The sequence below is a fragment of the Anomaloglossus baeobatrachus genome, chromosome 1 (assembly GCF_048569485.1).
Source record: "Anomaloglossus baeobatrachus isolate aAnoBae1 chromosome 1, aAnoBae1.hap1, whole genome shotgun sequence".
Lineage (NCBI taxonomy): Eukaryota > Metazoa > Chordata > Amphibia > Anura > Aromobatidae > Anomaloglossus > Anomaloglossus baeobatrachus.
Window position 1 is genome coordinate 820,498,831 of NC_134353.1, and position 15,625 is coordinate 820,514,455.

Genomic DNA, 15,625 nt, shown 5'->3' on the forward strand with positions numbered 1-15,625 from the left:
AGGGGGCTGACCATACACCAGCAGCACACAGAGGGGGCTGACCATACACCAGCACAGAGGGGGCTGACCATACACCAGCAGCACACAGAGGGGGCTGACCATACACCAGCAGCACACAGAGGGGGCTGACCATACACCAGCACAGAGGGGGCTGACCATACACCAGCAGCACACAGAGGGAGCTGACCATACACCAGCAGCACACAGAGGGGGCTGACCATACACCAGCAGCACACGGAGGGGGCTGACCATACACCAGCAACACACAGAGGGGGCTGACCATACACCAGCAGCACACGGAGGGGGCTGACCATACACCAGCAGCACACGGAGGGGGCTGACCATACACCAGCAGAACACAGAGGTGGCTGACCATACAGCGGCAGCACACGGAGGGGGCTGACCATACAGCGGCAGCACACGGAGGTGGCTGACCATACAGCGGCAGCACACGGAGGGGGCTGACCATACACCAGCACAGAGGGGGCTGACCATACACCGGCAGCACACGGAGGGGGCTGACCATACAGCGGCAGCACACGGAGGTGGCTGACCATACAGCGGCAGCACACGGAGGGGGCTGACCATACACCAGCACAGAGGGGGCTGACCATACACCGGCAGCACACGGAGGGGGCTGACCATACACCAGCACAGAGGGGGCTGACCATACACCAGCACAGAGGGGGCTGACCATACACCAGCACAGAGGGGGCTGACCATACACCAGCACAGAGGGGGCTGACCATACACCAGCACAGAGGGGGCTGACCATACACCAGCACAGAGGGGGCTGACCATACACCGGCAGCACACGGAGGGGGCTGACCATACAACAGCACAGAGGGGGCTGACCATACACCAGCACAGAGGGGGCTGACCATACACCAGCACAGAGGGGGCTGACCATACAGCGGCAGCACACGGAGGGGGCTGACCATACACCGGCAGCACACGGAGGGGGCTGACCATACACCGGCAGCACACGGAGGGGGCTGACCATACAGCGGCAGCACACGGAGGGGGCTGACCATACAGCGGCAGCACACGGAGGGGGCTGACCATACACCAGCACAGAGGGGCTGACCATACACCAGCACAGAGGGGCTGACCATACACTGGCAGCACACGGAGGGGGCTGACCATACACGAGCAGCAGCCTATAACTGCACGCGTGGATGAGCAGCAGGACCTTCCCACTCCACGTGCTCCGTGATGGCTGGCTGCCCGCTTCCCCGGGAGATGCCCGCTCCTGGCCGCTGAGGAGCTGTGCTGCCCGTCAGTGTCACGCTCGGTGACCGATGCCTGGAGAGCGGTGATGCGCGGAGGGTGAAGCCCCGGGGGACGTGCGCCCACATCATACCCAGTGCCGGAGCAGAATGCTAGGACCGGAGCCGTCAGCCGGAGCAGTGTCGCTGTGGTACGGAGCCCGTGCAGACCCCGGAGCCCGCGCCTGCCCTGTGTGCCCCCCAGCCCGCTCCGCCCTCTCACGCCCCCTAGCTGCGGCTCTTCCTGGGCTGCTGTGAAGCCACCAAGGTGCCTCCAGTCCTGTTGCTTCCCCTCCAAGCGCCGCCAACCCCGCGTTAAAGGGTCAGCGAAGAGGAGGGAGATGGAGCAGGCGCCGGGCTCAGAGACGCAGTCCTCCTCCTCCTTCCAGGCCCGGCTCTTCAGGAACTTACAGCTCGGGAGATCCAGGAAAAGCGCAGGGAGCAACAACCAGAGCGCGGGCAAGGCGGGAGCGGAGCGCCGCACTGCACCCTGCCCGTCACCGCCCGCCGCCCGGAGGAGGGAGCAGGAGAACTACATGGAGGAAGCGGTGCCGGGCATCATCCGCTGGACGGGGCTGAAGAGGAGGAGGCAGGCGCTGGACCGGGTCTTCTCCTCCTCCCAGCCCAACCTCTGCTGCTCAGGTGTGGAGTCCATACCCTCGAGCGCCCCCTGCAGTAGCCCCGGCAGCATAGCTAATACCCCGGAGACCGGCTCCACTCTCCGCCGCCTGAGGGATCACCTCCTGCCGCACAGCAGGACACCGGGACCGGCCAAAGACAGGGATGGGGACGGGCTACAACCTCCGAGACCGGGCGACTCTGCTGCCACAGCCCCCCCGGCCACGGGCCACCAGCTGTCCCACCAGAAGAGCTCCTCACTGCCCGGGACCGCCTGCATCGAGAGCCTGCTGCACGGCGCCAGCACCGCGGACAGCGACCCGACCCGACAACGAGCAGTGAGTGGCTCTATGTAGTGGGGATGCAGCAGAGCTGGGGCTGTCAGTCATTATGGGAGCGATGTGTGCGGAGCAGGCAGGACAGCGCAGTTCAGAAAGTTTCCAGGCTGATGCTGGAGGATGTGGCTGAGCTGTGCTTCACTGCTCCCCCAGAGGTGGCTGGGAAAGTGCGCAGTGTCCTCTGTCTGCAGTCAGGGCAGGACGTGGCCGGCAGCCCTCTGCCTGCACCACACAATGAGTGACAGCTGTCACCATCAGGGGCTACAGGAAAATGGATGAGCGGATGTGTGTAGTATTGTCCTGAGATCTGTATGTGTGTAATAGTGTGGTGACATGTGTATGTGGGTAATAGTGTGGTGACATGTGTATATGTGTAATAGTGTGGTGACATGTGTATGTGTGTAATAGTGTGGTGACATGTGTATGTCTGTAATAGTGTGGTGACATGTGTATGTCTGTAATAGTGTGGTGGCATGTGTATGTCTGTAATAGTGTGGTGGCATGTGTATGTCTGTAATAGTGTGGTGACATGTGTATGTCTGTAATAGTGTGGTGGCATGTGTATGTCTGTAATAGTGTGGTGACATGTGTATGTCTGTAATAGTGTGGTGGCATGTGTATGTCTGTAATAGTGTGGTGGTATGTGTATGTGTGTGGTGACATGTGTATGTGTGTAATAGTGTGGTGACATGTGTATGTGTGTAATAGTGTGGTGACATGTGTATGTGTGTAATAGTGTGGTGACATGTGTATGTGTGTAATAGTGTGGTGACATGTGTATGTGTGTAATAGTGTGGTGACATGTGTATGTGTGTAATAGTGTGGTGACATGTGTATGTGTGTAATAGTGTGGTGATCTGTATGTGTGTAATAGTGTGGTGACATGTGTATGTGTGTAATAGTGTGGTGACATGTGTATGTGTGTAATAGTGTGGTGACATGTGTATGTGTGTAATAGTGTGGTGACATGTGTATGTCTGTAATAGTGTGGTGGCATGTGTAATAGTGTGGTGACATGTGTATGTGTGTAATAGTGTGGTGACATGTGTATGTGTGTAATAGTGTGGTGACATGTGTATATGTGTAATAGTGTGGTGGCATGTGTATGTCTGTAATAGTGTGGTGGCATGTGTATGTCTGTAATAGTGTGGTGGCATGTGTAATAGTGTGGTGACATGTGTATGTGTGTAATAGTGTGGTGACATGTGTATGTGTGTAATAGTGTGGTGACATGTGTATGTGTGTAATAGTGTGGTGTGATCTGTATGTGTGTAATAGTGTGGTGACATGTGTATGTGTGTAATAGTGTGGTGACATGTGTATGTGTGTAATAGTGTGGTGACATGTGTATGTGTGTAATAGTGTGGTGACATGTGTATGTGTGTAATAGTGTGGTGTGATCTGTATGTGTGTAATAGTGTGGTGACATGTGTATGTGGGTAATAGTGTGGTGACATGTGTATGTGGGTAATAGTGTGGTGACATGTGTATGTGTGTAATAGTGTGGTGACATGTGTATGTGTGTAATAGTGTGGTGACATGTGTATGTGTGTAATAGTGTGGTGACATGTGTATGTGTGTAATAGTGTGGTGTGATCTGTATGTGTGTAATAGTGTGGTGACATGTGTATGTGGGTAATAGTGTGGTGACATGTGTATGTGTGTAATAGTGTGGTGACATGTGTATGTGTGTAATAGTGTGGTGACATGTGTATGTGTGTAATAGTGTGGTGACATGTGTATGTGTGTAATAGTGTGGTGTGATCTGTATGTGTGTAATAGTGTGGTGTGATCTGATCTGTATGTGTGTAGTATTGTGGTAAGATCTGTATGTGTGTAATAGTGTGGTGAGGTCTGTATGTGTGTAATAGTGTGGTGACATGTGTATGTGTGTTGTATTGTGGTGTGATCTGTATGTGTGTAATAGTGTGGTGTGATCTGTATGTGTGTAATAGTGTGGTGTGATCTGTATGTGTGTAATAGTGTGGTGAGGTCTGTATGTGTGTAAGAACGTGGTAAGATCTGTATGTGTGTAATAGTGTGGTGACTTGTGTATGTGTGTAATAGTGTGGTGACGTGTGTGTGTGTGTGTAGTATTGTGGTGTGATCTATATGAGTGCAGTATTGTGGTGTGATCTGTATGTGTGTAATATTGTGGTGAGGTCTGTATGTGTGTAAGTGTAGTGCGGTCTGTATGTGTGTAATAGTGAGGTGAGGTCTGTATGTGTGTAATATAGTTCTGAGGTCTGTATGTGTGTAATAGTGTGGTGAGGTCTGTATGTGTGTAATAGTGTGGTGACATGTGTATGTGTGTTGTATTGTGGTGTGATCTGTATGTGTGTAAGAACGTGGTAAGATCTGTATGTGTGTAATAGTGTGGTGACATGTGTATGTGTGTAATAGTGTGGTGACTTGTGTATGTGTGTAATAGTGTGGTGACGTGTGTGTGTGTGTAGTATTGTGGTGTGATCTATATGAGTGCAGTATTGTGGTGTGATCTGTATGTGTGTAATATTGTAGTGCGGTCTGTATGTGTGTAATAGTGTGGTGACATGTGCATGTCTGTAATAGTGGGGTGACATGTGTATGTGTGTAATAGTGTGGTGACATGTGTATGTGTGTAATAGGGTGGTGACATGTGTATGTGGGTAATAGTGTGGTGACGTGTATGTGTGTAATAGTGTGGTGACATGTGTATGTGTGTAATAGTGTGGTGTGATCTTTATGTGTGTAATAGTGTGGTGTGATCTGATCTGTATGTGTGTAGTATTGTGGTAAGATCTGTATGTGTGTAATAGTGTGGTGAGGTCTGTATGTGTGTAATAGTGTGGTGACATGTGTATGCGTGTTGTATTGTGGTGTGATCTGTATGTGTGTAATAGTGTGGTGTGATCTGTATGTGTGTAATAGTGTGGTGAGGTCTGTATGTGTGTAAGAACGTGGTAAGATCTGTATGTGTGTAATAGTGTGGTGACATGTGTATGTGTGTAATAGTGTGGTGACATGTGTATGCGTGTTGTATTGTGGTGTGATCTGTATGTGTGTAATAGTGTGGTGTGATCTGTATGTGTGTAATAGTGTGGTGAGGTCTGTATGTGTGTAAGAACGTGGTAAGATCTGTATGTGTGTAATAGTGTGGTGACTTGTGTATGTGTGTAATAGTGTGGTGACGTGTGTGTGTGTGTGTGTGTGTGTAGTATTGTGGTGTGATCTATATGAGTGCAGTATTGTGGTGTGATCTGTATGTGTGTAATATTGTGGTGAGGTCTGTATGTGTGTAAGTGTAGTGCGGTCTGTATGTGTGTAATAGTGTGGCTGTATGTGTGTAAGTGTAGTGCGGTCTGTATGTGTGTAATAGTGTGGCTGTATGTGTGTAAGTGTAGTGCGGTCTGTATGTGTGTAATATTGTGGTGAGGTCTGTATGTGTGTAATATAGTTCTGAGGTCTGTATGTGTGTAATAGTGTGGTGAGGTCTGTATGTGTGTAATAGTGTGGTGACATGTGTATGTGTGTTGTATTGTGGTGTGATCTGTATGTGTGTAAGAACGTGGTAAGATCTGTATGTGTGTAATAGTGTGGTGACATGTGTATGTGTGTAATAGTGTGGTGACTTGTGTATGTGTGTAATAGTGTGGTGACGTGTGTGTGTGTGTGTAGTATTGTGGTGTGATCTATATGTGTGCAGTATTGTGGTGAGGTCTGCATGTGTGTAATAGTGTGGTGTGATCTGTATGTGTGTAATATTGTGGTGAGGTCTGTATGTGTGTAATAGTGCGGTGAGGTCTGTATGTGTGTAATATAGTTCTGAGATCTGTATGTGTATAATATTGCGGTGAGGTCTGTATGTATGTACTAGTGCGGTGAGGTCTGTATGTGTGTCATATAGTTCTGAGGTCTGTATGTGTGTAGTATTGCGGTGAGGTCTGTATGTGTGTAATATAGTTCTGAGGTCTGTATGTGTGTAGTATTGCGGTGAGGTCTGTATGTGTGTAATATAGTTGTGAGGTCTGTATGTGTGTAATATAGTTCTGAGGTCTGTATGTGTGTAATATAGTTGTGAGGTCTGTATGTGTGTAATATAGTTCTGAGGTCTGTATGTGTGTAGTATTGCGGTGAGGTTTGTATGTGTGTAATATAGTTCTGAGATCTGTATGTGTGTGGTATTGTGGTGAGGTCTGTATGTGTGTAGTATTGTGGTGAGGTCTGTATGTGTGTAATATAGTTCTGAGATCTGTATGTGTATAATATTGCGGTGAGGTCTGTATGTATGTACTAGTGCGGTGAGGTCTGTATGTGTGTAATATAGTTCTGAGATCTGTATGTGTATAATATTGCGGTGAGGTCTGTATGTGTGTAATATAGTTCTGAGGTCTGTATGTGTGTACTATTGCGGTGAGGTCTGTATGTGTGTAATATAGTTCTGAGGTCTGTATGTGTGTAGTATTGTGGTGAGGTCTGTATGTGTGTAATATAGTTCTGAGATCTGTATGTGTGTGGTATTGCGGTGAGGTCTGTATGTGTGTGGTATTGCGGTGAGGTCTGTATGTGTGTGGTATTGCGGTGAGGTCTGTATGTGTGTGGTATTGCGGTGAGGTCTGTATGTGTGTGGTATTGTGGTGAGGTCTGTATGTGTGTGGTATTGTGGTGAGGTCTGTATGTGTGTGGTATTGTGGTGAGGTCTGTATGTGTGTAATATAGTTCTGAGATCTGTATGTGTGTGGTATTGTGGTGAGGTCTGTATGTGTGTAATATAGTTCTGAGATCTGTATGTGTGTGGTATTGTGGTGAGGTCTGTATGTGTGTGGTATTGTGGTGAGGTCTGTATGTGTGTGGTATTGTGGTGAGGTCTGTATGTGTGTGGTATTGTGGTGAGGTCTGTATGTGTGTGGTATTGTGGTGAGGTCTGTATGTGTGTAATATAGTTCTGAGATCTGTATGTGTGTGGTATTGTGGTGAGGTCTGTATGTGTGTAATATAGTTCTGAGATCTGTATGTGTGTGGTATTGTGGTGAGATCTGTATGTGTGTGGTATTGTGGTGAGATCTGTATGTGTGTGGTATTGTGGTGAGATCTGTATGTGTGTGGTATTGTGGTGAGGTCTGTATGTGTGTGGTATTGCGGTGAGGTCTGTATGTGTGTGGTATTGCGGTGAGATCTGTATGTGTGTAGTATTGTGGTGAGATCTGTATGTGTGTAGTATTGTGGTGAGGTCTGTATGTGTGTGGTATTGTGGTGAGGTCTGTATGTGTGTGGTATTGTGGTGAGGTCTGTATGTGTGTAATATAGTTCTGAGATCTGTATGTGTGTGGTATTGTGGTGAGGTCTGTATGTGTGTAATATAGTTCTGAGATCTGTATGTGTGTGGTATTGTGGTGAGGTCTGTATGTGTGTGGTATTGTGGTGAGGTCTGTATGTGTGTGGTATTGTGGTGAGGTCTGTATGTGTGTGGTATTGTGGTGAGGTCTGTATGTGTGTGGTATTGTGGTGAGGTCTGTATGTGTGTAATATAGTTCTGAGATCTGTATGTGTGTGGTATTGTGGTGAGGTCTGTATGTGTGTAATATAGTTCTGAGATCTGTATGTGTGTGGTATTGTGGTGAGATCTGTATGTGTGTGGTATTGTGGTGAGATCTGTATGTGTGTGGTATTGTGGTGAGATCTGTATGTGTGTGGTATTGTGGTGAGGTCTGTATGTGTGTGGTATTGCGGTGAGGTCTGTATGTGTGTGGTATTGCGGTGAGATCTGTATGTGTGTAGTATTGTGGTGAGGTCTGTATGTGTGTAATATAGTTCTGAGGTCTGTATGTGTGTGGTATTGTGGTGAGGTCTGTATGTGTGTGGTATTGCGGTGAGGTCTGTATGTGTGTGGTATTGCGGTGAGGTCTGTATGTGTGTGGTATTGCGGTGAGGTCTGTATGTGTGTAATAGTGTGGTGAGCTGGGAACACATATATGTAGGAACGTGGAGCTCTTGATATATATGTAACCAGAATTATCATCAAAACACTATTAGCAAATCTCCAGCTGTTCCCGGTAGGCCGCACTTGAGTAATACACAGTGATATTTCTGGCCTGTTTTCGCTGTGATGCTGCTCTCCTGTAGGTTGTGTAGTGGTCTCCACACGGCAGTAGGTGCACCCCTGAGCACCATTCATAGATATAAGTTCCCCGCCTGTGTGCAGGACTCGCCATTCTCTCTCTTTAGGTACCTATGTAGAATCATACATGACATTTTAGGGATCAATAACTACTTCACTACTTACCTTTGGGCTCATTCAGAAGTTTTGGGGGGTTTTTTTCGCATAGGAGTTCTAACCATGTTTTATAATCTTTGGGGCCAATCATATGTCCAATTTTTTGGGTGGACCAAGTGGTCTGCACAGAATTATGGAGATATGCCCAATATTGATCCTAGAATTGGATCAAAACAGGCAATGCAAGTCTATGGGTCCTTGAGAAAATGGGACAGTGCTACTCGTTTCTTAGTGACCAAAAAATATATTTTTGTATCTCAGCCAAGTATAACGGATGAAACTCAGACGAAACTAGAAATTCTGAACAAAATTACTGATGAAATTAGGACCTTTTTTCTCATATGTGAAAAAATTGGACATTTGGTGGAGGCTTTAGTAGTCAAATTGCTGGACTTTCTTTTTATCTGATATGAAATGGGTGATGATATGCTGGACCACACACTGAAATCCTCTGTCACACCACATATCTGTGTATGACAGACAATCCCGCATGCTGATTGTCCGTCTAACAGCTGCGAAACATGGGTTGCGGGGCTCGATCATGGCACACGAGCACCCTGATGCTTGATCGAGTGATGAGTGTACTGAGCACCCCGATGCTCAATCGAGTAATGAGTGTACTGAGCACCCCGATGCTTGATCGAGTAATGTGTACTGAGCACCCCGATGCTTGATCGAGTAATGAGCGTACTGAGCACCCTGATGCTTGATCGAGTAATGAGTGTACTGAGCAACCCGATGCTTGATCGACTAATGAGTGTACTGAGCACCCCGATGCTTGATCGAGTAATGAGTGTACTGAGCACCCCGATGCTTGATCGAGTAATGAGTGTACTGAGCACCCCGATGCTTGATCGAGTAATGAGTCTACTGAGCACCCCGATGCTTGATCGAGTAATGAGTGTACTGAGCACCCCGATGCTTGATCGAGTAATGAGTGTACTGAGCACCCCGATGCTTGATCGAGTAATGAGTGTACTGAGCAACCCGATGCTTGATCGACTAATGAGTGTACTGAGCACCCCGATGCTTGATCGAGTAATGAGTGTACTGAGCACCCCGATGCTTGATCGAGTAATGAGTGTACTGAGCACCCCGATGCTTGATCGAGTAATGAGTGTACTGAGCACCCCGATGCTTGATCGAGTAATGAGTGTACTGAGCAACCCGATGCTTGATCGACTAATGAGTGTACTGAGCACCCCGATGCTTGATCGAGTAATGAGTGTACTGAGCACCCCGATGCTTGATCGAGTAATGAGTGTACTGAGCACCCCGATGCTTGATCGAGTAATGAGTCTACTGAGCACCCCGATGCTTGATCGAGTAATGAGTGTACTGAGCACCCCGATGCTTGATCGAGTAATGAGTGTACTGAGCACCCCGATGCTTGATCGAGTAATGAGTGTACTGAGCAGCCCGATGCTTGATCGAGTAATGAGTGTACTGAGTACCCCTGATGCTTGATCGAGTAATGAGTGTACTGAGCACCCCGATGCTTGATCGAGTAATGAGTGTACTGAGCACCCCGATGCTTGATCGAGTAATGAGTGTACCGAGCAGCCCGATGCTTGATCGAGTAATGAGTGTACCGAGCACCCCGATGCTTGATCGAGTAATGAGTGTACCGAGCACCCCGATGCTTGATCGAGTAATGAGTGTACCGAGCACCCCGATGCTTGATCGAGTAATGAGTGTACTGAGCAGCCCGATGCTTGATCGAGTAATGTGTACTGAGCACCCCGATGCTTGATCGAGTAATGAGCGTACTGAGCACCCTGATGCTTGATCGAGTAATGAGTGTACTGAGCAACCCGATGCTTGATCGACTAATGAGTGTACTGAGCACCCCGATGCTTGATCGAGTAATGAGTGTACTGAGCACCCCGATGCTTGATCGAGTAATGAGTGTACTGAGCACCCCGATGCTTGATCGAGTAATGAGTCTACTGAGCACCCCGATGCTTGATCGAGTAATGAGTGTACTGAGCACCCCGATGCTTGATCGAGTAATGAGTGTACTGAGCACCCCGATGCTTGATCGAGTAATGAGTGTACTGAGCAACCCGATGCTTGATCGACTAATGAGTGTACTGAGCAGCCCGATGCTTGATCGAGTAATGAGTGTACTGAGCAGCCCAATGCTTGATCGAGTAATGAGTGTACTGAGCACCCCGATGCTTGATCGAGTAATGAGTGTACTGAGTACCCCGATGCTTGATCGAGTAATGAGTGTACTGAGCAGCCCGATGCTTGATCGAGTAATGAGTGTACCGAGCACCCCGATGCTTGATCGAGTAATGAGTGTACTGAGTACCCCGATGCTTGATCGAGTAATGAGTGTACTGAGCACCCCGATGCTTGATCGAGTAATGAGTGTACTGAGAACCCCGATGCTTGATCGAGTAATGAGTGTACTGAGCACCCCGATGCTTGATCGAGTAATGAGTGTACTGAGCACCCCGATGCTTGATCGAGTAATGAGTGTACTGAGCAGCCCGATGCTTGATCGAGTAATGAGTGTACTGAGTACCCCGATGCTTGATCGAGTAATGAGTGTACTGAGTACCCCGATGCTTGATCGAGTAATGAGTGTACTGAGTACCCCGATGCTTGATCGAGTAATGAGCGTACTGAGCACCCCGATGCTTGATCGAGTAATGAGTGTACTGAGCACCCCGATGCTTGATCGAGTAATGAGTGTACTGAGTACCCCGATGCTTGATCGAGTAATGAGTGTACTGAGTACCCCGATGCTTGATCGAGTAATGAGTGTACTGAGCACCCCGATGCTTGATCGAGTAATGAATGTACTGAGAACCCCGATGCTTGATCGAGTAATGAGTGTACTGAGCACCCCGATGCTTGATCGAGTAATGAGTGTACTGAGCACCCCGATGCTTGATCGAGTAATGAGTGTACTGAGCAGCCCGATGCTTGATCGAGTAATGAGTGTACTGAGTACCCCGATGCTTGATCGAGTAATGAGTGTACTGAGTACCCCGATGCTTGATCGAGTAATGAGTGTACTGAGTACCCCGATGCTTGATCGAGTAATGAGCGTACTGAGCACCCCGATGCTTGATCGAGTAATGAGTGTACTGAGCACCCCGATGCTTGATCGAGTAATGAGTGTACTGAGTACCCCGATGCTTGATCGAGTAATGAGTGTACTGAGTACCCCGATGCTTGATCGAGTAATGAGTGTACTGAGTACCCTGATGCTTGATCGAGTAATGAGTGTACTGAGTACCCCGATGCTTGATCGAGTAATGAGCGTACTGAGCACCCCGATGCTTGATCGAGTAATGAGTGTACTGAGCACCCCGATGCTTGATCGAGTAATGAGTGTACTGAGCACCCCGATGCTTGATCAATGCTACACAATGGTAGAGTATCCGTAAAAAATGGATGCCATAAGGAAGGTCTATGTGATGCCGTTTTTTTCTTGCACCCATAGACTTGCATTCGCAATTCTCGTCCGATATAGCCGGCCATACTCGGCATGCTGAGATTTTTTCCTCAGCCCGATTACATCTGAGGAAAAACTCGCAGATCTGCTGCCTTATTGAATAGCATTCTTCTGAAAGCAATGTTATATTTTGTTTCTCACATTGCACTCGTCTAGAGTTCGTCTTTTCTTCTTTATCCATTTGTTGATTTACTTATTCTGGGACCATTAGATATGGAATGAAAATAATTGGAAGATAAACTCCGGCGCGCTGTCAATTCTGCTGTGTCAGAGTTTGGTATTTTGATAGATAAGACTTTTCTGAATGTGGCGATACCGCATATGTTTATTACTTTTTTTTATTTATTTATTTAGTTATTTATTTTTAGTGGAGGGAAAGGGGGGGTAATCTGAATTGTTTTATAATTTTACTTTTTTATTTTTACTTCATTTTTTTGCTCCCTTAGGGGGCTTGAAACTGCGATCGTCCGATTGCTTATACCGTATACCGTATGCCGTATAGTATGGCAGTATACAGTGTAAATTTCCATCTCCTTTGAAGCTCAACTAATAGCTAATCTTCAAAGGAGTACAAACCATGGTGAAGATGGGAGCCATTAGGAGGCCCCCGACTGCCATAATAACCTATCGGCACCCCATGATCACATCACACGGCACCAAATGAAGCTGTTAAAGGGGTTCTCCGGGTACGCGCCTCCTCTTTCGGGTATCTTTGTCCTCCTTCTTCTGAAGCTAGTATGGCTAAGGCATTCTACGTGATCTACACTAGACGAAAGTGGAGGCACGGACCCGGAGAACGTAGACGCCCATCCGACCAGTCTGCAGGTTCCCTTTAAGTTTGTGCAGCGCCGCTCATGCCATTCACAATACCACTGTCAGAGATTTAAATGGTTAACAGCCGCAGTCAGATCTCATCTCCGGCTGCGTCTGTTAAGAGACAGATGCCGGCTATTTAGTATCTGCTGTGTATGGAGAGAGCTTTGCTCCTGAGTCCCTTCCACACACGATCTCCCCGCAATCACGTACATGTTGCTGATAATGAATTAAGACAAAGGTCAAGGTGCATCCGTCACTTTCTCAAAAAATTTAGTTAAATACCTTGTAAAAATATGTCCGTATGTCAGTATTAGGCCTAAGCCACACGGCGAGAAAATCGGTGTGAGTGCAGTGCGATAAAACATGGCATTCCACTTGGACCAATATTACTCTGTGTGTCAGCGCACATGAGCGATTATCTTCTCAGCCCTAATCGGACCGAGAAAACAATCGCAGCATGCTGTGACTGTAATGCGAGACTCTTTTCTCTCGCACCCATTCAAGTGAATGGGGCGAGAGAAAAATCGCACTGCACTCGCGGTACACCGGTGTACCGTGCCAGCGCGAGCCGAGTGTCATGCGAGCATCGCACTAGTGCCCCGTGTGGCCCCGGCCTTATGTTAGAAATTAATTTATACTACTGCATATTAATTACTCAGCTGGGTGCAGCAGTTTCGGTATAGAGTCTCGCCATCCCATGCCCGCTTAGTTTGAGTGGCGCCATACAGTGGTATTTATTATCCTAAGTGGACAGTGTGCACCTCAAGCTGATGCCAGTACCCCTCGGAGCAGGCTCCCACTTCCACGGCTTTTCTCCCAATCTGTACCATATAGAGTGCGGACGGTTATATCTTCATTTCTGACACAATGGTAACATTTGCAGTTTATACAGGAATATGTTTACAAAGCGTGCCCAGTAGGGGAGCAGGGGACCATGTTTGGCTACAATGGTGGAAGCTCCAGAAATGGAACCTGAATTTCATAGATTATGGCATACATAGTACTCATTTGCATGAAGCTTTATAGTTTTATTCCTCAGTATTTTCGGCCAGGAGGTTCACGTATGAGCTTGTCTATTACCAATTTACCCAATGCTGTAATTGTTTTGTGACCAAACCGCTCTTGTCAGGTTTCTTTAATAAGCATCTTCCTTGATCCACTTAAAAACCTCTTAGAATTCTAACATTCTGGAATTAAAGAAATTCTGCTCATTAGCCCGATTTACTTGGAAGTTGCACACACCATTCATTTCAAATTGGGGTCAAGTAGTAGAAGACCGCAGCCTGTATTACCTCCTCCCTGCTGAGATTCAGAGAATATTACTGACTATTCACCTAACAAGTTATCCACAGGGCAGATGATGCCTTGCTGATCACTGGGGATCAGTGTAGACCCCGGTGGTGGGACAGCCAACAATTAGCAACTTATGTCTTATTCTGTAAATAGTTAATAATTTGCTAAATTGAGGTAAACCCTTTACTAAATTCGTGTGTGTAATGTAGCATTGGCAGTCACTGATTAAAGGCTGTGTTTTGATTGAAAAGTTGTGTAGGGCCAGATTTTCATGCCTGAGCTGAACAGGTATGATACATCTATGCATAGCTTTCTTGATCTAGATCTCTAAAAATTATGAAGCAACAGTTGAAAGGATCTCAAAGAAATCTAGACTAGATGGATATGTGGAGGAGTCGCAATACTACTATGTCCCTTGCAGATTTGGTGACCTATCTGCAGCTTCACTGTAACAAGGCAGACAATGATGAGAACATTGTGTTAGGGAATGAGGCAAAAATAGAGGTATGCTGCACAAATGGCTGTCACGCTAGGTACGAGGAAGTACCAAGCGAGCGGCGAAAAGTAAGGGGACCCCTGCGTCTAAGCTAGGAAAGGGGGAGATGTTGACCCCTGACCATACCTGCTTGGTCCCTAGGGTCCCTCACTACCCTAGCTATCTAGCCGGATACCTGACCCTAGGTATCCCTAGTGCTGGACTCTAAATAGGGAATGGGTGGGATGAGCTCTTCAGCAACCCCACTAAACACTAGAGCAGACACAAGGAGGACACAGGGGGAAAATGCATGATCTTATCCACAGAATACTTACCACAGATGACACAGGTAGGAGTACAGCAACAATACCACAGAGGAGTAGAAGCCACCTGCTTACAACCAGGGCTAGAATGAACTGAATAATATCACCAGTACCAGTCCAAGGAAGATGGGAGTATATAAGGACCAAGAGAATACTAATGATCAGCTGCTGGGTGGAAGGCGAGTTCCTGCTGGGTCCAAAATAGGGAAAGATGAAAATCCAGAAGGAAAGCTAACAGCAGGAACAATAGAAAGTCAGGGAGCATTCTGCGCAGCCAAAAGCTCTGACCTTCTATGGCCAGAAACCACATGACTGTCACCTGTGGCAATGACTGAGAATTTAAGAATAATTAAATCCATGTCATCACATATCCTAATCGTAGGCTTTGATGTGGTTAATTAATTTTGGATTCCTACAAATTGAACGTTATGATAAATTGTTATTAATATTGCTTCTAAAATCGTTTGCATATTTTCAATGCGTGTCGTGCAACCGTTGAGGGATGACTTTTATTCTCTGCATGAATCAGCAGTCTTCTCAGCCCTGTGTCGCTCAGACTAATAGCTCAATTTCTGTATTTCCGGGGTTTGCCTTGGGTCTCTGCTTTGACACACAGTATATTAATCTCTTATATGCTGCCCCACATCATTTTTATTGAAATACAGAATGTCGGTTCTCAGGAAAGTGCCCTAGGTTGCACTTAATTGTTCTGATCAATGAAGGTTTCAGTACATGGACCATAACCACATAACTGCACAGTTTCCTACAG

General features: G+C 47.1%; 1 protein-coding gene across 4 annotated transcripts in view; it reads left to right on the plus strand.

Moving 5' to 3' along the window:
• Nucleotides 1-1,157: 1,157 nt before the first annotated feature.
• The window catches only part of MCTP1 (multiple C2 and transmembrane domain containing 1), a 1,233,450-nt gene continuing 1,218,982 nt past the window's right edge, over nucleotides 1,158-15,625 (plus strand). For 2 of the 4 annotated variants that reach the window (XM_075325086.1, XM_075325091.1), the window contains exon 1: nucleotides 1,158-2,224. In XM_075325086.1, coding sequence (XP_075181201.1) covers nucleotides 1,610-2,224 — 615 coding nt within the window. In that variant the 5' untranslated portion in view covers nucleotides 1,158-1,609. The remainder of the gene's footprint in view (nucleotides 2,225-15,625) is intronic. The other 2 variants (XM_075325087.1, XM_075325088.1) reach the window with 1 other exon arrangement.